This window comes from Echeneis naucrates, chromosome 4, assembly GCF_900963305.1.
Source record: "Echeneis naucrates chromosome 4, fEcheNa1.1, whole genome shotgun sequence".
NCBI classification, from domain to species: Eukaryota; Metazoa; Chordata; class Actinopteri; order Carangiformes; family Echeneidae; genus Echeneis; species Echeneis naucrates.
In genome coordinates, this window is record NC_042514.1 from 7918073 (window position 1) to 7945683 (window position 27611).

A 27611-nucleotide genomic window follows, 5' to 3' on the forward strand; every position below is an offset into this window, starting at 1 on the left:
AGTGGAAATACTCCAGACATTTCAATTTTTTTAGTCTTGATTAATAATTACTTAAATACAAATTAAGGAAATATTTTCAACTAACCATTTTTGAGTCTGGAGTTTTGATTGGAATCTACACCTTTTAATGTTGGCTGGATAATAATATAATCAAACATATTTAATGACTGAAAATCGTTATTATGTATGAACGTCTAAACATTAAGACACAAGCTGTTCCCTTTTCATAGAGTAGACTATAATACCATAAAGCCCCAGCAAAATGAATTTAGACTGTGTCGTCATTGACAAGATCGGGGTTGTGAAAGCACTCTGGGTCATCACACACAGGTGCTTTGATCAGCCAGTGGCTCCCTAATTAGTGCAACAGCTTTTATCAAAGGGAACTGTTAACAGACTCCAAGGTCTCATGGATGTCACTGAGGCCTTGGGGCATAAGGAGGGTAGAACTTAAGGTCAGGGTCATGGGAGGCATGTGTCCTGATGGCTTTATTGTGGCGGTGAAAGGGGCTGTGTTTTGGACGAGGATCAGCTCAGCTCTGGTCCGTCCGTGGCAGCGGCGGCGGTGGGGGAACTGTTGGAGGGGACTCAACAAGTGGGGAAAGAGCAGAGATGGGAGAATGGGAAGTGGACAGCTGCGCAGGGGTGAATAGGAGGTCCCTTTGTGTCCTGCCAACAAAAATCTGTGACCAATTATCTGTGTCTGTCTCTCAAGGGGGAATTCTTGAACACTTTGGGTGGGTGTACCGTCAGGATGCGTCAGGGACAGTTGTGGGAGAAAGAGAGGGAAGGAAAGAGAGAAAAAATAAAGAGCAGGGGTTCATGCTGTGGTTGAGGAACAGGGTGCATTTGTTTTTCATCTTGCCCTTTTCTTGGGCCTAAAATATTTTACAGGAATTACAGCAAACATAGCATTTCTTGTTGTGCATTAAAGAAATAAGTACTTAGCACGCAAGAAAAGTTGTGCATTAAATTCACTGCAGCAGCTAAAGGTAAACCCAATAAGAATGTATGTTGTGCTTGTCTATTTTAAGCACAGGAAAATAACAATTTGTCCCACAATTGCTGAATTACGCTTGCCTCTGCTCACCCCGGACCCCACTGAGAGAGCTTACTATTTGTGTGGTTAGATTTCCAGCTATGTGAAAAGTGTGTCCTACAGAGAGTCGGGGAAAGTGGTTTAGAGAAGGGAAGTTGGGCCCATGGATGGCTTGTAAGCCATGTGTTAGACATTAAAAGGCTAATTACAGTTTTAAAAGCCCCATGTTTACCGCTGAGAACAGCCTTGTTAGGTATATTTTACTGTCTCCCCTGAAATTATTCATCCTTGACAAGCTCAATTGACATTATCGTAATTACAAATGTGATTGCAGCTTAATCGTTCCAACTGCTGTTTTCTAAGTGTCTGCAGCGGAAGTCAGCAAGCCTCAGCTGTTCCTCTCTGACCATTCCTCAAAACAGGAAAACAGGATACAAGTCAGTTGTCTTCTTGTAACGGCACACTTCAAAGGAGCGCTAACGGAGCCCAGTTAACACAGGTACTTCTATTTTCACCGTTCATCAGTTCACCGCTGACTGTGGAGAGGAATAAACACAGGTAGAAAATAGCTCCAAAGATTTGTGGATGGCCTCAAATAGTGTTGTTTTTTTAGGAAGAGGATAAAAGCCCATTGTGAACTTTGCCTGGGTTGTGTGTTAGTGGATAGGTATAGAATAAGTGATGCCTCTGACCCCGTGACCACCTCTCGTCTCCGATCCCACATGGTTGCCAATAGCGATGACTCCAGTTGATCTTCACCTGTCAAAGCAAAGCTCTGACTAAAGACTTGCAGCTTGGGGAGAGGAAAAGAAAACAAGAAAAAATATCTTTGACAAAAAGGGGTTTGACAAGAGTGCCAAGAGTTTTGGTCATGCTTGAAAAAAAAAAAAAGCTGTGAAAATGTTTATTTCATAAAAGGAATCACAACATCTCTAAAATGAAAACTGAGTTTGTACATTTTTAACTCCGTTCATTTTTATTTTTACTATTTCAGTGCGGTTGATTTGGTGACACTCGTGGTTGCCATGTCGACAGCAAAGTATTGTTTAAATCAACAGCGAGCTGCTACTTTGCCAGAAATACAACAGAAGAGGAATTGTTTCTATTGCAGCCAAACAAACTTTGTTGTTCAAAAACAAAAAATGTATTGCAGCATAAGTTCTCCACATGGTTCAGTAACTTTGGTGGCCCTGCTGAGGATCCAGTTATCTGCAGCGCATCATCTAACAGCTCAGTGGGGTGGCTCCACGTCAAAACACCAAAAACAATCCTGTTGTGTTGGCTATAAACGCCTTCTTGTAACTTTGAACTACAGACTCAGGTTGGCGTGCATTATGCCATGCTTTACTTTTTCTGGCTCATCAGTCATCTGTGAACTCACACTAAGCTGCATAAAAAGTGCCATACAAATAATAATTTCCAAGTTTGGGATCAATAAAGAAAACATATTTATCTTAATCTTTCTAATAATTGATTGGGTAGCGTGTGAACAGTGAGGCTGGTGTGGTCATTGCATCTTGTTTTGAGAATTTTTCTGGAGAAGCGGGACATTAGCTGAAGGCTTGAGGGTCCTTTTGACCCGCACTTTGGACAGTCAACTTAACTGGGCAGACCTATTCCATCGTCTCCTCTCTGTATGGTGGCTTCTTCTCTGATCTTCTGCTTTCACACGTGTCTGCACTGTTGCTGCTGTGGAATCAGTGCTACATGCTACAAAAGAGGAGTAAGAATAGTTTAGCTAAAAAGTAAATAATAATGTTAGTTATAGTAAAACTATAGCAATGTTTTCTTCATATTGGTTGGTTGCAAATTTTCGTTTTTCCAATCTAGAGATTTTTTGTCCCGGATCGGCCCTGGAACTAGTTGCCAAATGGTTCTTGTTACATCAACAAATAGGTTTGTGCTGTGAAGTTAGCAGATTGATGGTTTGTGAAGGCTGTCTGGGATTGAAATTCCCGGCCGGATTATTGTTTCAGGCTGCCCCTAATGGCTAATGTAGAAATGCTGCCAGCGAATAGAATGAAAAATTGGGTGTGATTTCATAAAAACTGGGAATATTATAACTTCATTTTTTGAAACTCTTTTGCTCCATGTGAATTACCCAGTGGTTTAAACTCACCCTTTCAATGCCTTCAGCAGTTTGAAAAGGAGAGAAATGTGACAAGTCTTAATCAATCAATCAGCAGGAAGCAGGAGGCTGGCATTGTTTTGCATTTCTTCAGTTTGTTTCTTCCTGGGATTTTTCTTCCCTTGACAGGAGGTGTTGCAAAAATACCAACAGTTGAAAGAGGAGTCACATTCTTTCAGCACAGATTCCTCCAGCCTTCCTTTGTTCAAAGTTTGTATTTGCTGAAGAGGGTTTTCTCACCTTGAACCCTTTTATTATTATTATTATTACTTTTTTTTTTCTTTTTGCAGAGAAGACTTAACAACCTCATCTTCACCTGAATGAAATGTAACCCTTTTCCTGAAGGTTAGATGAGTGTCAGGAATCACTTGTTTCAATTTCTTTACCATATGTGGACACATTCTGTTATCATAATGCCACGCCAGAATTAGCATGTGGGTTATTTTATTCGCTTTGCACAGCTAACTATATTATGCAGTTTTCTTTCAGAGTGAAAGTACAATGAGAACTTTCCCATGTTTATAGGGACAACAATTCTCAGGAAACTTGATTTCAGTTGTCTGACTTATAGAGGGAAGCCTTATGGTAAAAAAAAAAAAAAAAAAGCCACTAATTCTTCAGTTCTGCTTGACTAACGTTTGACCCCTGCCCCTCCCCGACTCCTGGAAAGATGGAAGTCACACATTCCAGCCAGTGTTTCCCCCTCTTTAGCAGAATTTTTAGAGTTGAAAGACAAATTTCTCCAGAAGCTCTATATGTCTTGAATCAGCATTAAGAAAAGAGCCTCATGTCTTTACCTCAGCACAGGTCAGGTTTGGTGCAGGGGGGGGGGGCTAGAGGCCTTGCATTCACCCACAGGTCATTGTTACAGTAGAAAGTAGCATGGGGGTATTCACAATGGAGCCGTAGGGTGACTCTCTTCTCACCGGGCTTGGTCACAGTGAGAGATCTCCCAAAAGCTGTGGGGGTGAATGTGGAAATTGAGGCTACCTGTTGTATGAAACAGCTCAGGCATTATGCATGCTGCTGGCCTGCCACCCTCGGGGGAAGGAGAGTGCAACTTGCTGATGGAGACTTGGCTGTGGAGCCCAAAAGCACATCTGGTACATGTTGTGTGGACTACTTTTTTTTTTTTTTTTTTCGTCTTAAAAGTGCAGATGGGCTCGAATTGCTTAAAAAACTTACCATCCAACAAAAAAACATAACAAAAATCAACCCTACCTTTGGGGTTTTAATCTTGCTGGTTCAGTTCCTAAGTTGTACCTGGACACATATAACCTGCATGGAAATGAACATAAATACAGCTGCAGGACTAAAGCCTGCAGAATAAAAAAAAAAACTGTGAGGGCAACAGAACCACATTCAACCAGTTGTTCTTTAAAGAGGTTATGTAATGAGCCCCAAACAGGTGATGTATGCCTGGGCAAGAGAGCTGGCTCTTGTTTGCATTGGCTGTGTTTTTTGGGTTCCTCTGCAGAAACAACATAAGTCTCTGTTCAGGCCTCTCAGCTCGTCTTAACCATTTTTAGCCACCACAGTTGAGCATTTTGCTATCTTTATATGACACACTTTAATCAAACAAACATGTTGACTTATTTTGAAGTAATAAGAATGCATTAAGCGATTAAGATACGATTAAGCTTTGTGAAAGAAGTATAAATGACAATAAGCAGAGCTTACAGACTTTAGCAAACACTCTTCTGCATTAGCCCAAGGCATATGGAGCTGTTCTGGCAGTGCCCACTGTCTGTTGACTCACCAGGGTGCATCTTGCCAGCTATTCATACCTTCCTCCCACTCTCATTTTATTTCTTAGGCAATTCAGTCAGTTAGCCAGCTAACAAGGTCATCAGCCAGCCAACAAGCCAGCCAGAAGCCCAGATGGGAAATTCATGACTTAAACAACAGCTTTGGCTTCGGCCCCCATGCTGTAGATCGTCTATATATCCATCCACCTATCCACCCATCCATCCACCCATCCACCCATCTATCTATCTATCTATCCATCTATCTATCTATCTATCTATCTATCTATCTATCTATCTATCTATCTATCTATCTATCTATCTATTGATAAGATTATATGAATAGATTCTATATCTATAGAAAGAAACCTGAACTGTAACCAAGTTTGGTCGGTCAAATTTCAACCAGAAAGTCCATTTATAAACCATAATTAATGTAAACAACTGAGCCATATTAATGGTTTTACATTTGGCCCTAATTTTCTCTTACTGTAATTGCGATATTACTATATATGGATATAATATACAAATACAAATATATATATAAATATATATATATATATTTGGTTCTGACAACACGCTCAGCCCATCTCTGCACACAGCTCATGGAAAAACAAGGTCCTGAGTTAGTCCAGCATGGAAAGATTGTATTCCAGTGATGAATGCCATGATGACAATGATAGCCATGCAAACACGAGGTTTGTCCATCCATTCCCCCGGAGAACCATCCCAGAGCAAAGACGCCTCCCCCCCATCCCGACCAATGCACAGCCCCAGACTGAAGCCTCTGTCTGGAATGCAATCTGCCTGCCATGGCTCTGTTTGATATTCAAACAAACACCTGTCAAAAGTCCATGTCTCATCTCACATAGCTCTTGGAAATTGGCAAAAATCTCAACTTCTTCCTTGCACCAAAAACGGAGGGGATGAGGGGCAAATGTGGGTTTTTATTCCGACCATCTGTGCGTGTGTTAAATATAGATTTTTATGGAAGGCTCAAAGGACCAGTTCTACTTTCCACTAAAATGTCAAAGAATAATAGGCCATTCAAGGTGCTACATTCAGCGAGGTGTTTGCACAATGAATTATTTCAAATTGAATTTGTTTTTTTCTTCTTAATATCAGCTAGCACTGCTGATTGAACTGTGGGTGTGCAGTCACGGTGTAATGATACCCAGAGATTTAGAGGATGCTGTCAGATGGAGGAGTAGTCATGGAGCCTTTGTACAAAATCTATCCATGTCCCCCCTTCTTCCTCCTACTCCCTGCTGTTTTCTACATCTCTCTCTCTTTCTCTCTCTCACTCTCTCTTTTTTTCTATCCCTCAGTCATATTGAGATGAAGGTTCTGTTGTCGGATGACAAGGCGCTGCTTGGCAGCAGTCCAGGCCCCACATCTGCCTGACTGCTGTTTCTCTTTCTTGTCCCCCAGCAGCCCCAAACAGTATTGGTTCAGTTGTCAGCCCATTTCAGGGTCTGTCTCAAGGTCTGCAGATGTGTTTCTCAGAGAAGCAATGATGGACTCTTGCAGAGAGCTCCGGTGTGAGTGAGTAATGGTGCAGAGACATCTCTGAAGGCATTGAGGAATGGATTTATCCAATGTCATTTATCACATCACCTGTCAGTGCCAATATAAATGCTTTATGGAAAGCATACATTCACCTCTGAGTGGAACTGGCTCAGGTATTCCATAAAAATAGGGTTAAAACTTAGACTGAATCGGGAGATAACAAAACAGATTCAAACCGTATGCTCGGGCTAAATACTGCAAGGAATGTTTAAGGTGAGTAAGAAGAATATTTGTTTTGGTCTAATACAAACATGCAAACCCGAGTACAGCAGCTTCAAGGCCAACTGCTTCTCCAGTTGACTATGGCAGGCCATCTGTGGAGGCGTCATAACTTAGGTTTTCCTCTTCTCTTTCATTGGAAGGATTTCATATTGTGCTTCTTGCATCTGCCATGAGTGAGATTTAAGCAGTTATACCATGAGGACAACCTTGAATTAGTCACTCACAGATTTAAATTCATCATAAAAAGCAACGGCACATAAAACAGCTTACATTAATCATTCCCACTGAGTCTAGGATAAAGGAGTTCTAATAATCGAAATATTACCTGTGTGCCAGTGCGAGGAAAAAAAATGGCGATGGATTGAGAGACAGGCGATGCATATTCTCATGCCACTCAAAATGGAGAGCACTGTGATCGGAAGACGATCGAATCTGTGAGAAGGAACCAGATGCTAACAAGAGGACTTTTGCTTTCTGTGAGGGGAATCATAAAATGTTGCAGGGCTCATTCGAAGGCCAATGAAGGAGAAAGAAGCAGAGCATCACTTTTTTGGAGAGAAAAAGAAAACAAGGGCAGAGGTTTATGTAAAGATTTTCTAACTGGTAAGTGGGGGAGCGACAGGGGGAAGAAGAGAAAGGTAAAAGAGAACAAGGAACTGACAATTAGTGACAACTAATCACCAAGTGTGTAGCCAAGCGCATCCCCCCACGCTGGTGCCAGCGCTTGCACTGTGCTTGAACCTGTGCTGAATGCCAACGGCAGATAATTATAAACCCGCAGGGCAGGCCTCCTCTGTGCAGAGGGAGGGATGGAGCCTCAGCCAAGCCTGAACTCCTGACCTTCTTCACACACCAAGCGTCTGTTGTGGGCTTCGGGAGGTGCAAGATGGGTCACAGCAAGCCGTGAGGCAACTGGGAGAGAACGAGGGAAAGGGCAGAGGGAGGGAGAGAGGTGGTAGAGGAGAAGGATAGGGTGATGGGGCAGTGGGGGTGGTGGCTGGTAGAAGGATTGGGGGCGGGGGGTCCAGGACATGGAGCATGGAGGGTGGAGTGGGGGATGGAGGAACTTTAGGGAGGAGGTGCTCATGGGAGGGTTACTTTTTGGATGGCATTCTTTGGCGAGCACATTTAACCAATCAGATGGGAGAAAAAAAAAAAGCACTTGACAAATCAGAGCGAAAGCCTCAGTGAGAGAAATCCCTTTTGTTATCCTTGTTTGGTTATCCCCTTTCACTTTATCAGCATTCATTAGGTGGGGAAATGCAGTGCTTTGTATACAAAGCAGAGCTTTTGTTTGGGCTTGATCTTCTTTTAAAGTTCTCTTAACTTATCATCCATTGTCACAATTATCAATTGTTAATTATTTAATATTTCTAATAGGTTTAAAGTCTTGACCTCATTATTGTGAACCGGTCAAAAAGGAGGTCACATTTGGAGTGAGGACATTTTAATGATCGGGACGGTTGAGTCAGTAACATATGACTGCCTAAAAAGACATCATGAATTAATCATTAGCAAAAGTAACTAGTTATACTACTTGTTGCTGCTTGACCTAGCTCCTTCTGCACAATTCTCTAACCTCCTCTATTTATTTTAGTAGAAAATGAAAAAAAAAGGGTGCTTTGGTTTAACAAACAGCTTACCTTGTTCTAAATGATTACAAGTCTTGTCCTGACCGAGATGGATGCTGGATTTTGCGTCACTCCATGACAGAATATGTCAATAACATGGCGCCTTTGCTTCGGCTGCCTTGTAGCCACTTCACTGTGTAAACTGAATGAACACTATTTTTTCATTACATAGGTGTAGCTCTGATTTGTCCAGTTTTATACCCCGTATATTTCTTCAATGGTATTTGTTTTTATAACTTTTCCTCTGCAGTTGACATCATCTTTCACATTCGCATGATAATCCTATTGTGATTTTCTTGTCATTTGTTCTCATAAACCGACTATTAAAATGTCAGAATGAGATAAAAGTTTAGTAATATGAGTGTCACAATACAACAAGGAAGAAGAAAATACTCAGAAAAAGAGGGGAAAAGATTGCAGAGAATAGATCTTCATCTTCCCATCTTGTCTGTGAAGTCAGAAATGTCTGCGGACCACCTTGGCTCATCTGGCCTCCTGCTCTCACCATGAAGATCTTCTCGCGTTGCACTTTGCCAATTTCCCATGATTGAATGTAATTGGGAACAGATAACCCCCCCTGTCTCTCCCTCCTCAGGAGTCTTTGATCACTTCTGACCTGGATCCAGCTCAGCTCTGACGCACTGGCAACTATTTCTTGGGTGGTTTGTGATTGCTCACAGGCAGACAGTGAAATATATTGAGTATTGATGTGTGAGCCTCAAAATCCAACATGCTGCGGGGGAATCTTCCAGCTTCATTCTCTGTGATTGTGAGAGGTTTTGCAACATGCTATCTTCCATCCCAGAAGGCTGAGAAATAGAACAGTGTGAGTTATTTGTGTCGAGCTGTTTACGCATTTGTGTGTGCATTTCATGAGTGATTGTCTTGAGGGAATAGAACAAGATGTGCACACAGATTCCCAAATTTGATTCAGGAGATTTGTAAATCCTGTGCAAATTACTGTTGCCTCGCTCTTCTCTCCCCGCCGTAGTCCTCTTTGAAACTCGTCTTCTGAGGCAATCACTCCCAGATGGAGAATATTAGATGTAATCACTTCCATTTGCCAGCTCTTTTACTCTCACTGCGAGGTGATATGCCGTCTCCCTCTGACATCTCCTCACAATGGACAATTACCCAGCACTCATCAATCACTTTCAGTGAAGAACTTTGACACCCAAAATCTGGTAGAAATCATCTCATTTGATAACCTAGAGAACTCCACACATATACTTCTGTGCAAGATAGGTTCATATTCTCTGCATTGTGAAAAAGTGCACATATCAGGGATATTCTGTTCAGGGCACTCTGAAACTGTCAAGTGCACTCACTGTAACTTTCACAAGCCCTTCACATATTCACAGAATCCATGAATATTGGAAGAGCTGCTTTTAATCTACTGTTTGCTACAAATACCGTCTCAAGTACATTGGCTCAGGTTTAAACATAACTATGTGCTCCCAGCCAGCTCTACTTGGTGGATGTTTTCTTTCAGTCTGCCATATGGAAAAGCTGAGAATCAGAGATGAAGGAGACTGCCATATGGAATTAGAGGTATCCACCTCTTTACCTTCAGAGTTCATACATCCATCTCCCTTCATGTCAAACTCTCTTCTTCTAATCCAATTTTTAATTCAGCCCTCTCCCTTTCTGCTTTGCTCCTCGCTTGCCCAACTGCCAACCTCCCTCCTTTCTCACCCACCGTCGCCTCCTACCATCCCTCTCTCTCTCTTTCTCCCTCTATCCTTGATTCTGTGAGACAGACAAGTTTTTCCATGGCTGACCTGCTGTTCACCTCTACCTCCACACCATCCCAAACCACAGACAGAGAGTGAATTACAGCCCGAGATCTGGTGCAGCATGGTCGTGGATCCTGGGCCAGAATCTGGATTCCACAGAGACTTCCTGCTTCCCCTGGCCAGTGGAGTCTGTTCTTCCACGCTCTGCTCAGCACTGATGGGGTCATGCAGACTCTCCAGACATCCACACACCACTCACATCACAGTGTCACGGAGGGGAATTCCTGTGGGTTTGAGAGGAATAAAAGAAGAGAGACGGGGGGGGGGGGGGGGGGGGGGGTAATATGTTGCAATGACAAAAAAGGAGGAAATTCAGTTTCACTGAAAGACCTGAAATTTCAATTTAGCCAAAGTGACCCATATGTGTGTATGCAGAGCAAAAGCATTTCTCACGACCCTCATTTGACACAGCCACATCAGTGACCTTTGGATCTGTCAGTGGCAGAAATTATAGTTCATGTGAATCAGATGTTACAGAGTGGAGACTGCTATCTCCTTCAGTGCCTGGCAGCTCGGCCAGAGGAGTAGCACCTGTTTCCAAATAAATCTTCAGATAAAAATGATATACTGCAGCTCGATTATATGTCTACAAATGTGGAAATCTGATTCTTTGTGCATACACAGTATTTTTTTTATTTATACTCCCACATGAATTCTTCGTCTAGTGCCTGAAGTTATGAATGCCCATTTCGCACTCCCCTTATCTAACGTAAATCCTACAATTCTGGATTTAAAGCAGAGGTCAGAGTCACATGTTTCCCCAGCCCCCTTCATCCTGGAGAGGCTGCAGAGCATTTTGACCCTGAGGTCCCAGGTCTGAGGTTGAGGCCCAGCCAGCCCTACTTGGGGAACCATGAACCGTGCCAGGCCATGTCAGCTCTCTGCTCAGCTCCCCTTATTTGAATGTAAATAAAGCCGGTCTGGGTTGGTTCCACTTGACCAACGCTACTCACCCTCTACAGCCTCTTGTCTGTATAGTAAATGATATGTAGCTGGATCCAACAGCCAACTAACCTAGTTAGTTAGGTTAGGTTAGTTAGGCTGGAAAGCAAAATAATAACAATAATAATAGTGATCCACCTATTAACATCTATGAAGTGCACAGATTAACACGTTAAAGCTTAAACAAAGACTCAAATGTGAAGTGGCGATTTTTTTTTTCTTGATTTGGCTCTTTGTATAAGCTGAATCAACCAGCTGCTTGTTGTAATGTTTAATTTAACACAAATCAGGGTTGCGTCAGTCTTCTTTAGTGTCAAACTTTCCAATAGAAAGTCAATAAGCACATCCTCTGAAGTTCGAAACAATATCTTTTAAATGCAAGTTACACGTTGTTCCCAGGGGATTCTGTGATCTTGCTGGATCTATGAGGCCTTTTTTCAACGCACGCAATAGCCAATTCAAACTTGACTTCATCTGCAACAATAACCCATTTTAAACGGGGACCTCATCCCAAAGTAAAGAAAGAAGAGCATATAGACTGGGTCCCTAGAGGTCATAAATTGTTGTGGCAGAACCAGTTTGGGCAGGGAATTGAGTGCAGACAGAAGCTCCCTTAAAGAGTCTAGTGGTCTCTGTTTCTCCTGGAGTTTAACCCGCTCACCTCTTCTCCTTGGCCACTCTTTTATTCAGTAGACTGATTTATTGGAGTTCAGAAGGGAGAAAAACAGGCATAGCACAGCTATCAGCCATGCCTGTGATAAACGACCCACGCTGCTGTCTTCATTTCAAGTGGGACCAACTATTCCAAAGATTGTGAAAGAGTGTGTGTCTTCATCTGTATATGCATACGTGCATGTGCGGTGACTTGTGTGTAAATTGGATCACGTTTGCATTTTTTGCATGCAAAGTTCTCAGGAAAGAAATGGCAGCCGGGGCCTAAAGGGACAAGAAATAAATATCGGCCTTAGTGACAGAAATTAGCGGGAATAATTGCGTGTTCTTGTAAAAAAAAAAAAAAAAAAAAGCATCATTGACACATGATGCGAATATTTGGATGCAAATCTTTCACTACCGTTAACTATTAATTTATAGTTGCCGCTCTCTCGCTTTCTCTGTCTCACCAGGGTATGCCCCCCTATCCCAAGTCCTGCCCCAGGCTGGCCCAATGCAACTCAGCCCCTCTTCTCCCTGAAATTCTTTGGAAAGTCATTTTATATCACCCTTTGACTGTGCATTGAACTGTAAAACCACCCCATTGGAAACAAAATAAAAGGATAGGAGAGGGAGTGAAGGGGGGATGGGGCAAGGAGGAGAATTATAATTCTTCGCAGGCCTTTGGTATTAACCCAAACACCAGAGCTGTCAGCAGTTCAGAGAGGGAGGTGCGAGGGGCAAACATTCAGTGTTAATTGGCACTTTGTAAGCTCTGAGCCTTCCTTTTGTGAGGGAAGTGGAAAAGAGAGTGAGTGAGCAAGAAGAGGAGGAGGGGTTGGTCAGCAGAGGGGAGTGAGGGAGAGAGAGAGAGACAGAGAAGGAGAGAGAGAAAGAGAGAGGGAGCTCAACAAGGTTTGTTGGGCCTTGTTGAGGGTGTTTACGGTTCACTTCTTATCCTTTGTTAATTGGGCGTTCTCTCCCCCAGTGAAAAAAAAAGAGGAATTCATGTAACCCCCAGCCTGCCACCCATGCTCCCTGTGACTCTCTCCACCAGTCTGATCAGCGCTGGGGGGGTAAATGACAGGAACATAATGAATGGACTGTCCTGTGATAGTCATTAAAGGATTACACATTTACACAAACCTGAATATCTTCAGTCATAATGAAACGGAAGTAAAACTGTTGCATTTGTAAACTGGAGTTGTTTCTTTATTCTGTACTTTCTGTACCTGCTAATTATTCTGTCTTTAGTGTGTATGTGCCCAACAAGAAATCTTCTGCAATAATTTTTTATCTTCAGCTCCCCCCTCACCTGCTCTCTTCCACCCCACCCTTAACTTTATCTGATGCCCTTTGTGTTAATGGTGATGCAGAATAGAGCAATGTCAGACCATTAGGTACAGGATGTAACCCCCCCCCCTCGCTTCCTCTGTCTGTCCTCTTTGTGGATCCTCTCCTTCCGCCAACGTGTTTGGAGTTATCTAAAATAATTAAAGAGAGGAGATTGACAGACACAGAGTGAGTGAGAGAGGGGGAGAGGGAGAGAGAGATAGGAAGGCACCTGTCTTTGAAAGAGAGAGAAGAAGGATGGAGGGGGCCACTGGCATGAGGCTCGTGCGCCCTGTTTCACAGCACCTCTGGCCTCTTTCTGTCTTTTCCTCTCTCCCACTGGCTGATGTAAACAATAATAGTGCCAGTATTGAAAGGACACAGGTGTCAACCATTGTGCTGCTCTGAATGGACCTGGGGGAAGGAGGTCATGGGTCACAGGGCCACCTCGGCCACCCCTCACACCCACATTTTTATTCACACTGACGCTCCCTTTCATAGGTTTTCATCGCCCCCCTCCTCTGTCTCTCTTGCCCACTCTCTCCTTTTGTTTTCATAGCTCGATGTTTTGTGAAAACTTTTCAGAGGTCATCCACAAGCTTGGTATTCAGGAACATTAACATTCTTTTTAAAATTAATTGCCTCGCACAACTATGCAGATCAAATTGGATTTTAGATAAGATTTACACTACCAACAATATGAACTTCTTTTTTTGCAATCAGTAATTTACAAGTCAACATTTACATTAGGCACAATGTTCAAAAATGCATATAATTGATGTAGATGCTTAGGAAGTTTTGAAATAATCAAATAAATGTGAAATTATTCATTGCGGCCCATAAAAAACCATTCAATGGAAAAGTTTGTTTTCTCAAGCATCATATTGACTTTTCTTAATCCAGAATTGGATGAGAAGATTTATACCAAACTTACATATATATCCAATTTAATTATGTTGCTGGAGACACTAGCTGGTTAGCTCAGCATAAACACTGGAAAAATGGCCAACTATCCTCTCTCAGAGTTAACAAAATCAATGAAATCAATGAAATATCACTTCTGAAGTCGTTTTAGGTGGACTATTGCTTATTTAGGACCAACTGCTGGGCAACCAGTGTGGACAACAGGAAGTTATGATGGGAATCCAAGTGTATCAGTCCTCTCATTTGAAATGACAAAAAAAAAAAAAACAAAAACAAAAAAGCAAATACATGAATTTAGAGAACATCGCACTATTGATTTGGTGAATTAATATTTTCTATAAAGTAGCTGGACAGTTGAATGACAGAAGTATTATACATGGATGAAGCGGGATAAAGATTTGTGGAGCAGGGCCATTTATGCTCAAAGAAGCAGGGCAAGGAGGAGTCATAAAATGGAACAAGAACATGATGGTTGATGTGCACTTTGCTATTTCCCTGAAAGGGTAAATATTTATAGTCTGAAATTTGACATTTCTGCTGCTTAAGCAAAATCTGTCAGCAAATATAAAACTGAGGACATACTGAATGCTACGTGGAAGAAAATTTTACGATTTGTTGGGTTTCATGATTGTAGCACATAGTCTCACACTTACTACCTTTCTTTATTTGTCAAAATGAAGATAAAATTATCACAGATATTAAAGCAGAATTCAACTTCCATTACAAATCTTTGTAAGTAATGCTCCAATTGGCTAATCAGTCTGCCACCTTTCAAGTTTTATGTGTCGTCGGTGAAGCAGCCAACCCCAGCTTTGGTCTTGGCCTTGAATGTTTGGAGTCATAATGAATGTGTTTGATCTTGATATAGAGCCCAGTGTAAACCCTTAGGAAACTCAGGCAAGAGGATAGCATTAATTTAAGTATTTAATTGGCAGCATGCGCGGCTGTTGAAACCGAATGTGAACGATTATATAAATACATATATGGATGGATGATATCATGGTGTCAGTGTTATACTTTATGTGTTTTAGGCATGTGTGTGTGCGATGTTATGGTCAGTGTTGTGGGTGGACGCTCCTCAGCCTATAAGATCCATGCTTGGTGGAGATGGAGATGCTAGAGAAGGGTGAGAGGATTTATTGCCTTGCATTAGGAGCACTAATCTGTTGCAGGTGTTTCTGGCTGTTCTCCCAGGCCATGCCGGCTCTGCTCCCCAGGAGGCCCCACCATGTGTATGTGTGTGTGTGTCACAGAGACAGGGACAGAGACACAAAGAGTGAGAAGGAAGGGATTTTTTTTTTTTGCTCCACAGTATGTGCTGGGAGATTATACGATCGTCAAAATCCTCTCAAATCATCAACAGTTTCAGGAGAGGACATTTATTTCAATGAATTCTTCCCCTCAGTTCTATCAGTCCAAAGACTACACGTAAACATCAGTGTGAAAACTTCTGTTACCGATTCAAGGCCACATCTGTCTTAGAGAATCACTTATTTGTTTCCCGGAGAAGTAGCTTTCCTTTGTTAATCAACTTTTGCACTATAAGATTAAGTCTTTCTTTCTTTCGCCTTTCCTTTTTTTCTTTTTGACAATGACAGCTCACTGCGGGTCTACAGTAGAAAATGGCTCTATCAGCGGGGTACAACCTATTGGGTGTATGACAATAAAGAAAAGACCACCAGGATAGTCTGAGCCAACAGTTTCATGAGTAGCCTGCGGTGCTTTTGGGGGTGATGAGCAAGACACAAAAGAACCTACTGAGAAAGTCCTTCTCTGTAGGAAGTCTGCAATGCTTAAAGTAGCCAGATTTTGAAAGACAGAACCAGATGAGAAGAATGGAGATGGGAAGAAATTCAGGCATGAAGAACAGCGAAGAGAGGAAGAGTGGTGAAGTGGACTGATACGGTGATGTGGGGTTTGAATTGAATAAGCAAATAAAAATAATTCTGTGAGCAAAAGGGACCCAGTCATTTGTTTTGTGGGAAAAAAAAAAAGATGAAAGTTTTTGACATTTTAATCATCTTTGTATAAATGCTTGGTGCCATTTCAGATAATTTCTCAACAGGAAACGGACTAGCAGTGGTCTCATTTCACTACTTTTGTACTACTGCCCTCATGTGGATGTTCAAAGTACTATTCCATTCAGATTACTACTATTCCAATCAGGTACGGCTGGTACTGAGGCAAGACTATTTTGAATGTGTTAATTAAGTGAAATCATTTAGACACATCTAAATCACATGTTGATCAGATATCGATTCCAATATATGGTATGTATAGTTGTCATTGTGCGCTGAATTTTCTTTTTGAACCCAGATGAAAGCGTTAATAATGTGACCTGCTAATCTTTTAAAGCAACATTTTTTACCCTGATCACAACATCTCAGGTTTGAGTCGAGCCCACTAACATTTAAATGTCATTAGGTAATGTTAATTATGATTTTGAATAATCCAAACTAAATTCCTGCCCTTTCTGTTCCCTAGTTTCCTTCTCACCTCTCACTGTCAAATGAGCGCAGAAATAACCCCAAAATTCACCCAAAACAATACATCTTTAAATCAACTCACAAAAGGCATTGGAAATCGATTACATTAGTTATAACTGTAATATGAATGGACAACCAATTTTATTCTGTCACTGAAACTGAAGAGTTGTGGTTTTAGTTCAAATTTAACTGAACAATTTTAATTAGATTTAATCCCACAACGTGAATTGAATTGAGTAGTGGAGAAAGGTCTCCTGAATGTCATGTTAGAGTGTATTAGGCCTGCTACTCCTATCACAGTTTCTACAATGTGAACAGTCTGATCCATTTTCCAGTGAGGAAAAGTGATTTCACAGTAAAAAATATATTTCAGTCATAACCACATCTGGAATTGAAACACCAATTTCTAGTATGTTTACACATACCTGGAAATAAAGCTGTTTCTGATTCTGATTCTGAAAATTATTGTATATCAATGCATTTAATAAAAAATGTGAACATTACCATAGAGGAAAAAAGAATCATGGGTTGTACTTGTAGGAGTTCTGTATGGCATAGTTTGTGACAAAAGGAAACCAGTCTTTGATTAGATTCGCAATTTGGGTGAACCAAGGATAGAAGAGCTCTTGCTGTCTTGTAGCTCCTGTAATGATGATTTTCAAGGCTGCATCTGTGGCCGGGTATGCTGGCAAATCAGTGACTCCCCTAGTATACAGAAAAAAAAAAATATTATAAAAGGCTTCAGAAAGAACAAAGCGAAAAGCTACACTAATAGCACAATGTTTTGCCAAATATCTTTATAACTTTTTAACTTAAAAAAATATATATTTTTACTAACCTGACTTTCTCCATTGCTGAATCTGTATCAATGAGCCCCAGTGTGCATATAGAGAGGGACACGTTACTCTTCTTCATAGCTAGTTCATGGTAAAGGGCCCCAAAGAAACCGTTCAAGGCAAATTTTGTTGAAGTATATGGTGCCACAAAGGGACTGGTCATTTTACCTGTGAAAAGTCAGTTATTGTTAGAGCCAGTTCTTCCAAAAAAATTTCACCAGTTATTAAATATCTGGATTTTTTTTTTTTTTTGCATAGTCAGGACCATCTATAAATTCGTCTAGGGAGCACGAATCCATGTTGTGTAAAATTCAGAGTTCAATATTTTTAAATAGTTTGTATTTCACAAACTATTATGCACTATATGCACGTTTTCAGTCAATGTCCACTCAGTTGTTGAGCTTTCAATCATACCACACAATCGTCATCAGAAGATGGAGTTTTAAATCAGACTTTAAAACCCCCTAACCCTTCATTCAATTTTCTTCTGTGGATTTTAAGGAGTCAACAAAGCGCCACCGGGCTGCTGAGCAAAAATTGCTAATCTTCTTGTGGAACTCATCGAAAGGTCTGAATCAGCTTGTGAAATGGCCTTTAGGTAACATTTCTTTGTCAACTGCTGTTTCCTTGAGCTGGACTTCGAAACTTAACATTTCTTTTAACCTTTTTAACAAAGCTCGGTCTTGCCAAATAATGTCAGCCAAGTATCGCAGTAAATTATAATTTAAAAGGTGCTATAAAAAAAAATTTTCGAATATGTGATGATGGCCATCTATCACATTTCTATGTATGTTTATGTGAATGTTTCATAGTTTGCTTTGTTAAACCAACCTAAAAGTGATGAAACGACCACAAGTGATCCTTTACTTTGCTCAAGGGAATCCATAGCCTTCCAAGCCATCTGAACATAGCTGAAGAAATTTACCTTTTAAAAAGGCACGAAAACAAACACAAAGATCAGTGCACTGTCCTTAATTTATGTACAAGCAAACCATCAAACTGCTGCATTACCTTCATCAGCCACTTGACATGCTCTACGTCTCCCTTCCACATGGTGAAGGGGCTTGGGCCAATGTGGTTGAGAACCAGGTAATCCAACCCGCCGAGCTTTTCCAGTGCAAAATCCACCGCTTTTGCAGGGTCTGAGTCAGTGCCCATGTCTGCTGATATATACAGTGCTTTCTGAGCTCCCAAGCTCATGCACTTCTCAGCTACCTGTACGCAGAGATCAGAGGGGATGGAAAAGCTATCTGATAAGAAAGAAACATACATAAAATAGATCTTTGACTTCGTACTTCAACAAACTTCAAAATACCTTTCATCAGCCTGACATCTGTTTGACTAAATCTCTATGAATATAACAGGACACAAAAGTTCTCAAGTATGTGAAAGATGCTGTGTGTTTTTTTGTGATATATATGCATTAGCATATTGATGCAATCTAAAGAACGTGTTTCCAACTTCACTGACCTGCTCTAATACTTTCTCCCTCCTTGCAGTAATGACTATCTGGGCTCCAAAGCGAGCATAATGGTATGCCATTTGTTCACCAATGCCTGTACTGGCTCCAGTCACCAATACTCTGGCCCCTTTGAGAGATTCTGAAACAAAACACAATTAAAACACAGTTTTAATTTTAAGAAAAAATTAAGGAACAGTGGTATTAGATACTTGTGCCAATATATAAAGAAGATGAACGAAGTTAATGTTACTTAGCACATGTTAATTTTACATGAGTATATAAATTTAATGTTTTAAAACTGACTTGTTATCTAAATTTAAATAAAATGCCAAAATGTTATCTTCATAATGCTGCAGTATAAGACAAAAGCTTTTTTTTTTTTTTTACTGGGAGATATAATGTTGCAATAATTAAGAGCCTTATGTGCAGATACCATCTCACTGACTCAAACCATATCATTTCATTACTTTTGGAAACTCAAAGGCACACACCACCCTCACATTGTGTACAAACGCTTGGTCACAAGCTGAAAGCTTGTCAGATTATCACCAATTACTCGCTCAGTTTGTGCTCCCATTGCTAAATTTCCACTGGGGACATGTTTGACTTTCAGGGACTTCTGCATTTATACACTGACGTTTTGTTTAGTGCAAACAAGTAGGCATGTACAACATTTCATCCCTCACATTGTTTCATGCAAAATTAACATGGTACATATTTCAGCTTGTTTCAATTTCACAGGCCACACTAGATATAGCAATTTATGAGGAAAAATGTCAGACATTTTTATTTAGTTTTCTAAATATATTTTGGTTTTCTGTAAAAAAAAATGGAAGTAATAGTTAACAATGAGGCTGGGATATCCTGTAAATGTAAACCGGCCTGAGTTCATACTCTATGGTCTAATTGAAAGTACTTCAAGTACCAGATTTTGCAGTATGAAGAATGACATAAATGTGATAACTGTAGTCAAATTGAAAGCCGACAGTGTTTTGCCATTGACAGACGGGCATTTGCAGCATAGTGGTTAGCACTGTTGCCCACAACAATAAGGTCAAGGGATCGATTCCCAGGCCTTTCTGTGCAGAGTTGTCAGCACTGTTGCCAGATCTTGAAATAAGAAACCCTACAATATATATGGAAACAATCCAAATAAAGCAACTGGACTACTTAAAAAAAAAAAAACAAAAAAAAAAAAAACACATTGTGTAAGAGGGAAGCCACTTAATAACAGTGTATACATTGTGAATTTTATTTTTAAATCTATTCGGATCTATTTTTCAAAACACCTTTAGTTATCCAAACTACATTTAGTTTTTGCTTTTGCTTTAGTTAAACTTTTTTTTTTTTTCCAGTGAAGTTTGCATAACTATTCAACCAAAGAATCATCCCCACCATTTAACATTACCACCTGCAGATGAAAACACACCATTATCAGCAGGCTACATATTTATGTCTGCAGCTGTTTAAGCCACCTTACATAATGAAGCGCAGGTTAAGAGCAGGAACACAAATAGGTGTGATTGCTCTTCACATAAGTATGAAATACAAAGACAGAGTAGGCTGTGTCTTACCTGCATTAAACCTGGGTCCACTCCACTTCACAGCTACGAAAGCAACACACAAACTTGCGATCAAGATTTTTGGGAAGGTGTTCATGTTGCAACCCTAGAGTAAAATGAACTCTGATCCCTCAATTTCCGATGACAGAACTAGATATGAAAAGCGACCACCCACCACCCACCACCCACTCTTCTGTTCTTTATTAACTGGGCGTGTTGAGCAGATAAGAGCCGACTTGCACACTAGAAAAAAAAAGTTTGTTGAACACCTTAAAAAAAACACACACACAAATAAAAAAAATCCTGCACAACAAAGCCTGGGTATAATTCATGTACAACATTAGATGGGTTTAATACACGAATGACAAAATGAGCGAATCTGCTGCTTTGAAACGAGGTTAGCGTTTGAAAGCGCAACTTTATCGACAACGCCGTCGTGCGCAGTGATCAGGTCGTCCTTCAGTGCAGCTAACAGAGAGCATTCACCCCAGCTCACCTGTGGTGTGCCTGGATTGACTGTGCTTTCGACTGAACGACACGGCTGTGGAGCATGGCTGCGAGGATTCTTCCTGTGGTGAAGTTAGTATTGCCTCATTTAACCCACCATTCCCCCTTTCATTACCTCCATACCGCCGTGCTAGCTGTTCGATTAGTCAGTTAGCTAAAAGATGCTAAGTTAGCTGCTAGTCAGCCCAAGAGTTTTCCAGCTGTCGTCTACACGCTTCATTTACTCATCTATCGGTTGGTTCAGCTATTTGGCATTAACATCGGTGTATTTGAATGGACACCCGCTGAATTTTGGTCTTTTTTTCTGCGGCTAACGTAATTTAATGTTTTATGGACGAATAACAACTAATTGTACATGTCTAATACCAAAGGACTATCTCCAGTATTGTATTTTAAAAATAATAACATCAGTTTCTATCACTTTTGCATATATTTGACTGGTTACAGGGTTAAATGGTACTTATAAACGGCCTGATTCCCCATCCTCTTTCATTTTCAGACTGGCCACCAAGGTGACCATTGCAGGAGGAGCTCTGTACGTCGCCTTTGACTCTGGTCTTTTAGGAAACAGTGACGAGGGTTCAAAGGCCCTGGAGAAGGCCAAGGTGTCAGTACCACCAGCCATAGAGGAATGGATGAAGTATTTTGGCTTGGAGGTACAGAGAAGCACTGCTTGTACATATTGCAGGTCTCTGGATATAAATGTGTAAAGTACAGCAGTGACTGGACTGGTCATAGCTGAGTCTGGGTCATTTTAAAGATATAAATCAACAGCAGTGGTGACCATCCACCAACTACTGATGTCCGAGATTCTGTATGAACTGCTGTGTTCTCACTGTATGGCCTTAATTTGAATATCTAGTTCTTTCCAGAAAAAAAATCGTTAAGCATTAATTAATTTAAATCCAGCAAATTTGTTGTATGCTTTGTCATATAAAAAAATCCAGTGCGTAGGGCAGTAAAAATGACACGATATATTCATGTTCATGGATCGACATTCAACGGTATAGAATATTGCATACTGTATTGCACTGTTTCACACTAAGACATCCCCCTTCTCCTCAGGCTCAGCTTCCAACCATGCCAAAGATTGAATTCTCCCCTGTTCAAAGTTGGAATGCTGGTAAGAACAGAATGAAAGCTTGTTCCAGTTCTTGTGAAGCAAGTGTACAAATTAAGTAATGTCATGAGGTTTTCTTTTGGAGCTTGCAGAGATTTTATGATAAAACTGTATGTCACTTGTTGGATGCAGTCAAATAACTGGTGTTTGATTGGTGTAGTAATCAATCTTAATGGCAACATGATGCCATTGTACATTTGAATTCCTTTTTCAGTCATGTGTTTCTCATGACGCAAACCCAAAATGTTCATCTTTATTTTATTACAGGAGTGCGGTGGACAATTTCAGCTCTTTCTGATGCTCCAACAAAGGCAGCTGATTACACAAATCAGAGTTTGCAGTACCTGAAAGACCTCACCAAATGAACAGGAACATCTCTGGGAAACCTGATATTTTGAACTTTTGCACATGAGACAACAATATTTTCTCCAAAGTTGTAGCCCCTCACAAGAAAGAAGAAATACTCAAAATGAAAGAAAACTTCAAGATAAAATTCAGATGCAACTAATGTAGTTTTCTGAATGGCACTGTGGTTCTCTGAACAGTAGCACTGGTTGGGAGTTGTACATTATGGAAAAAGAAGTAAAAAGTAAAAAAAAAAAAAAGTTGCTCTGTCATGTAGTGTATATCAGAGATGTGTGCACAAAGATGTTTCTCAAACCATCCAATTCATTTAATGAAGCACTGTGCAATTCAAATTAGTCACTTAGTAATACATCCATGTTAAAACCGATGAAGTCTTTGATGTTTGATTTACTGATGCCGCATGTTGATCAAGAATCAGCCCAAACAAATGTGCAAAAATCTTTATTACTCATCACAGAATAATAATGACACAAATTGCCTGTTGATGGTGCTACAACTTCAGGTGATCGAGAAAAATTAGTGCAGCCATTGTTATTCCACTCTACACAACACAGAAACACTCCACAGCACCACTAGCGGTGATGTACAGGCTTAACCCAATTTTTTTTATTTATTTTCTTTTTTTTGGGGGAGATTTGTTATGTTATATTTTTAATGTGGGTTAAACAAAAGAGCACTGATTCTGCCACACATTGTCACTTCCCCACTGTCAAAATAAGGTTTGAAAATCTCCAGGCACTCTGTTCACATGATACATGCAGATTTTTGACAGCTCAAAATAACAGTAACGGTACATCTACTGATTGACTAGTTTACTGAGGGATACATTGAATGACTTGCAGAAGGCTTCAGCAGCAGCAACATTGTGACAACGTTAGGATGAAATCCATATTGGAAGCATACATGTCATGTTTAACAGACTAGAACCAGGGTTAGTTACAGTAGACAAAGTGTTTTGTCAGTTGACTATATCAGTAATATAATTGGTTTATAATTGATGTATATTTATGAAACTTTCACTAAAAGCTGGTGGTGTCTTGATGAGATATTCATATTGTGAGTAATAACAGGCAACGTTAACAAGGAGTTCACACAAATTGTACAGATTAAATACTGTCATCTGAATGTATTGCCACTGTTTTTATTTTCTTTTTTCTTAATCCATGATATAAAGCGTTACTCTGCAATTTTTGCTCTTAAGGAAGAAGCATTTTGGGAAACTATATAGCATATCATAACCTAAACATGTAAACTTTATACAATTAAAGTGCTCCCCACGTTATCAACAGTGAGATCATACAACAGATGATGTTTACAATATGTAAAGAACATTTTCATACTGCATTAAGAGCAAATCACAGCACTAATATAAACTTATGGTTGCAAAACTTTCCTTAAGCCATCAGTGTTGCCACTTCTGATACCTAATAGCAGCCTTCATACATGAAGATTCATTGACAGCGTATGTAGTCAGAGATACAGTATGTACAATATTGCAAAGATGACAAGCCGGAAGGCACTTGATGATTTATGTGGGATCAAATTTATCATCGTAATTATCAGTACAAAGAATCTGAAATTCCTTGTGCTGTTAAACTAGGATTTTGAGCCTGTGCAAACCTTCCTTCAAGGCTAAAAAAAAAAAAAAAAAATGGCCCAGCATGAAAATGTGGCTGATTCATACGTCCGTGGAATACTTAATAAGGTGTAGAGGTGCAGAGGTATTTTTCACCACTAGCACAACTCTAAATTGTTCTTGATTGGAGATTTTTGTCAGTGCTGCTTTCATTCATCATTTCAATGCCAATTCTTATTTATCCAAAAATCACTGTTAGATACAGAACACATATTTTCTGCCCAGCACCTTCAACAAGAAGCCATTTACGCAGAAGAAAATATATAACACGTTTAATACTTATTAAGTAAACCCAAAGGAAAGTGTCTGTGAAAGTTTTTAATCCCACTAGGATTTAATTTAGAATTACTTTCAGGGCAGATCAGTGATTAACGCAGGGACATCAATGCAAATGCAGTATCCACTGCACTTCGTAGCTGCTGGGCAGTGCAATCCTGGACTGTCCAAACATTAAAATATAAAGTAGAGCAGCAACAATAAAACAAGTTGACTCCTTCTCCTTGAAATAGCAAAGCATAGCGGTGCTACAGTTCTGCTGTACATACAAAAGAAGATTGCACTTTCTTTTGAACAATAAAGCATATTAACTATTCAACCCTGCACGGCTTTGGATAACACACCGTAACAACGATTGGAACAGAAGCAAATGGTGGGAGGCTGAAGACTGACATAAAAGTGTCCACTATGTCTAAGTGGTTTTGACCAGGTCATAGACATGGATATGAAAGTCATCATCGTATTTGATATAGTAGACAGAGGGCTTGGCAGGGACCTGGTAGATGACCAGGCCAGTTCTCTTCACACCCTTGTCAGTAACATACTCCACTTGTTTCCCCACCAGACTTTCTGTCTCTTCCCCTGGCTTCCTGTCTGCAGGCAACAGGTGCTTGTTTTCTGAGGGGAGGAATGAAAGATCGCACCAACATTAACATTTACATCTGTGTTAGCTCAACAAACATCAAACAACTGTATTATTCCTAAATAGTCCATCTCTGTTCTCCAACCATTACAAAAATAGGGGAAAAAGTAAATTGGATTAATTAGTAAGGCTTTCTTTTCTCAATCCCTGTTCATCCATTACCTCCACAGCCACATGAGGAAAAATATTTTTCTGTACATAAGAATCCTTCCTATCTATTAAGTTATGACTTAGTAAAATCACTCTGTAAAGTGACAAATATTAATTAAAACAAAACATCAAGAGTCTGAAATAAGTAATTGTTTATGGTATTAATATTCAACATTTTTATAAATTAAGATGAAGGTGTAGCAATTTGTACATGCATGAAATCTCTTGAACATTTCTTATGAAACCTTGCCTTGTCTGTTTTGTGTGGTAGAAATTTTCTGATGACCATGAATATCTAATCTTTCAAAGAAGTCTCATTCAACTCTGATTAAATGCTTTACTTTTGTGAAAAACTGTAAATCTAGACAGTGTGTCAAGGGTTCATTTTGCACATCTATTGGCTACTGGGAGCCAAAGCACTTAATGAAGCCCTTGAAAACAGTGAATAGACTTCAGTAACCATCTATAACTGCAGATGAACTCACATGGTGTCCATGTGTCCATGCCCCCCAAAAATAATGCAATCCTTCACAGTGGAATACTAATTACGTTACATAGTGGTTGTTTAAAAGCTATTCCTAAGCCTTAAGGCAAGACTATCAAAGACTCCGTACAGTGAGTACCTGCTTCAGGCAGAATCCTGAGGTCTCCATCAGCATAGTCATCCCACAGCTGGTACATATAAAGAACTGGGTCCTTTTCATAAGTGATATAATACCAGTTGGTCATGATTGGAGCTCTCGAGAGGACCATGCCTCTCCACTCATTCTTCTCTCCATCTTCCTTTTCAAAAAGATGCTCCACAGCTTTTCCGACCAGCTCCTCAGCCCCTGGAGGTATCTTGATTTTGTTGTTTACTGCAGAAAACGCACGTACAAGAGTTAGGGTAGATATAATATATGGAATAATCCAATTGCTACTGCATGTCAGTGCTTACTATCTAAAAAAAAAAAAAAGTTGCCTTAGTTCATTTTGGTATCCAACATATTAATCCAATAAAGTAAAAGAGAAGTTTCTTTAAACTCACCAACTTTTTCTGACAGGACTTGCAGGTTGGACACTCTCTCATCTTTGAACAACTCAATGCCATAGACGCAGTCAAAGCCGTCGTACTTCACCATGAAGAGAGAAGGATTTACACTAAGCCTGTCCAGCACGGTTCCCTTCCATTTGCTCTGGTTCCCCTTCTCACGCCAGTTATGTTGAATACGAACACCCAGAATGCTGTTGGGGTCTGGGCTTACTGTATCACTCAGTTCCCCGCTGCTCCGCTTTCTAGGAAAATTAAAAAAAAAAAAAAAATTAATATGAATGTGGTTAAGGTTTAAAACATAGTATACAACTTACACAAATACAAAAAAAACTTTCAGATATCAGTCTGTGCAACTAATTTAAAGTTATTTGATCACTTAAATATATCTGCATGTGCGAATGCTTCTAAACTAAAAAAAATAAAAAAGGAAACTGACACTACTTCACTTTTTGGCAACATTATCAATTAGTTTTTCTATCAGAATCCAATCATTTTCTGTCATTTATTTCAGCCTTTTGTCCAACAGAGGTTATTCTAGTGACTTAAATACCTATATTATATTCACAAACTGCTAACAATGGCAATCATATGTTGACATATATATGTTTGTTTCAACATACCTGCCCCTTTTCTTGGACATGCCTCCAGAAATTCAAAGGCTACTGATTAGGAGAAAGACAGGGGTCAATGTTCAGTTATCATGTGACCGAGTATGACAGACGCCAAACTTCACATTTGAAATAATCCTACACCTCATGGATGTCCTCTCCTTTCTCTGACATGCTCGCCTGTCAGAGAGGAGCCGTGACAGGCGGCAGCCAGCTCAGCTCAGACTGACACCTCCAGCAGCCAATGGATTAACATGACGGAACAACTTCCTGTGTGTTTATTTTAACTACACAGACATGGAGGTCAGTATCCGTGCTGTACAGCACACTACGGTAAAATAAACCCGTCTTATCTGCCACATGCAGATAAGACAGGTAAAGGTGATTTAAAAAAAAAAAGAAGAAGAAGAAGAAGAAGGATCACCCGTCAGCCATTTCACTGTATCTGACATATGACAGTATGTTAAACGTTAGCCGGCTGTATTTGACTCCCACTAAGTTACACATAAGCAACATGTACAGTGAATATGGTGAGCACAGACGGAGGAAGTGCACAGTAAGTTACCTGTCTTGGACTGAATCCAGCACACCTACACCTCACTATGTGGTTATCAGTCACACTCGCCTGTCCTCGATCTACCTCAATGCAGATGTGACTGTAGGTGAGAGGAGGCGGCTAGCTACATCCGCTGGTCAGAGCCTCCGATGGCGGCTAACAAACGCCAGCAGCCGTCTCTTCTCCACGGGAAGCATTATTATTATTATTATTATTTTTAAATTACCTTTAACCTTTACGCAGATCTCATAGCAGTATTGTTCAGTTCGTCTGGCGGAGAAAATGCTCCCACACACCAACCAGCCCCGCGTAAATCTCGCGAAACCTGTGGGGTGAGAAAAAAAAAAAAAAAAAAAGGGAGATCGGAGGAGAAGACTCAAATTCCCAGCGA

General features: G+C 40.3%; 3 protein-coding genes across 7 annotated transcripts; 1 reads left to right on the forward strand and 2 right to left on the reverse strand.

The window, feature by feature from the left end:
- Window positions 1-16986: 16986 nt before the first annotated feature.
- Window positions 16987-20422, reverse strand: hsd11b1la (hydroxysteroid (11-beta) dehydrogenase 1-like a). The gene is made up of 6 exons (XM_029500661.1): window positions 20338-20422; window positions 18772-18902; window positions 18313-18516; window positions 18133-18226; window positions 17304-17469; window positions 16987-17170 (listed from the first exon to the last, which is right to left on the reverse strand). Exons 1-6 carry the CDS (start codon window positions 20420-20422, stop codon window positions 16987-16989), a joined length of 864 nt encoding a protein of 287 aa, XP_029356521.1.
- A 347-nt stretch (window positions 20423-20769) lies between these two features.
- micos13 (mitochondrial contact site and cristae organizing system subunit 13) lies at window positions 20770-22599 on the forward strand. Its single transcript, XM_029500727.1, has 4 exons — window positions 20770-20904; window positions 21332-21488; window positions 21898-21955; window positions 22220-22599. The coding sequence occupies exons 1-4, from the start codon at window positions 20876-20878 to the stop codon at window positions 22315-22317; spliced, it is 342 nt and encodes a 113-aa protein (XP_029356587.1). The 5' UTR covers window positions 20770-20875; the 3' UTR covers window positions 22318-22599.
- Window positions 22600-22743: 144 nt separating this feature from the next.
- On the reverse strand, window positions 22744-27550 carry LOC115042475 (spindlin-1-like). Of its 5 annotated transcripts, none has more exons than XM_029500721.1 (5): window positions 27447-27550; window positions 26677-26718; window positions 26051-26298; window positions 25647-25880; window positions 22744-24848 (listed from the first exon to the last, which is right to left on the reverse strand). In XM_029500721.1, exons 2-5 carry the CDS (start codon window positions 26694-26696, stop codon window positions 24643-24645), a joined length of 708 nt encoding a protein of 235 aa, XP_029356581.1. In that variant the 5' UTR covers window positions 26697-26718; window positions 27447-27550; the 3' UTR covers window positions 22744-24642. The 5 variants fall into 5 exon arrangements, with proteins under 5 accessions (XP_029356581.1, XP_029356586.1, XP_029356585.1 ...); XM_029500726.1 differs by having other exon boundaries at window positions 26677-26715; window positions 27447-27545; XM_029500725.1 differs by having other exon boundaries at window positions 26677-26715; window positions 27230-27533.
- Between the last annotated feature and the right edge of the window lie 61 nt (window positions 27551-27611).

Excerpts from the sequence above, each read along its gene's own strand:
- micos13 (XM_029500727.1), top strand. The coding sequence starts at position 20,876 with ATGGCTGCGAGGATTCTTCCTGTGGTGAA. Across the intron at positions 20,905-21,331 it reads AGGATTCTTCCTGTGGTGAA|ACTGGCCACCAAGGTGACCA; the intron begins GTTAGTATTGCC and ends TTTCATTTTCAG. Across the intron at positions 21,956-22,219 it reads TGTTCAAAGTTGGAATGCTG|GAGTGCGGTGGACAATTTCA; the intron begins GTAAGAACAGAA and ends ATTTTATTACAG.
- hsd11b1la (XM_029500661.1), bottom strand. The coding sequence starts at position 20,422 with ATGAACACCTTCCCAAAAATCTTGATCGCAAGTTTGTGTGTTGCTTTC. Across the intron at positions 18,227-18,312 it reads ATGTCAAGTGGCTGATGAAG|GTAAATTTCTTCAGCTATGT; the intron begins GTAATGCAGCAG and ends CCTTTTTAAAAG. Across the intron at positions 17,470-18,132 it reads GGTCGTTTCATCACTTTTAG|GTAAAATGACCAGTCCCTTT; the intron begins GTTGGTTTAACA and ends GACTTTTCACAG.
- LOC115042475 (XM_029500721.1), bottom strand. The coding sequence starts at position 26,696 with ATGTCCAAGAAAAGGGGCAG. Across the intron at positions 26,299-26,676 it reads ATGTCCAAGAAAAGGGGCAG|AAAGCGGAGCAGCGGGGAAC; the intron begins GTATGTTGAAAC and ends TAATTTTCCTAG. Across the intron at positions 25,881-26,050 it reads AGTCCTGTCAGAAAAAGTTG|TAAACAACAAAATCAAGATA; the intron begins GTGAGTTTAAAG and ends CGTTTTCTGCAG.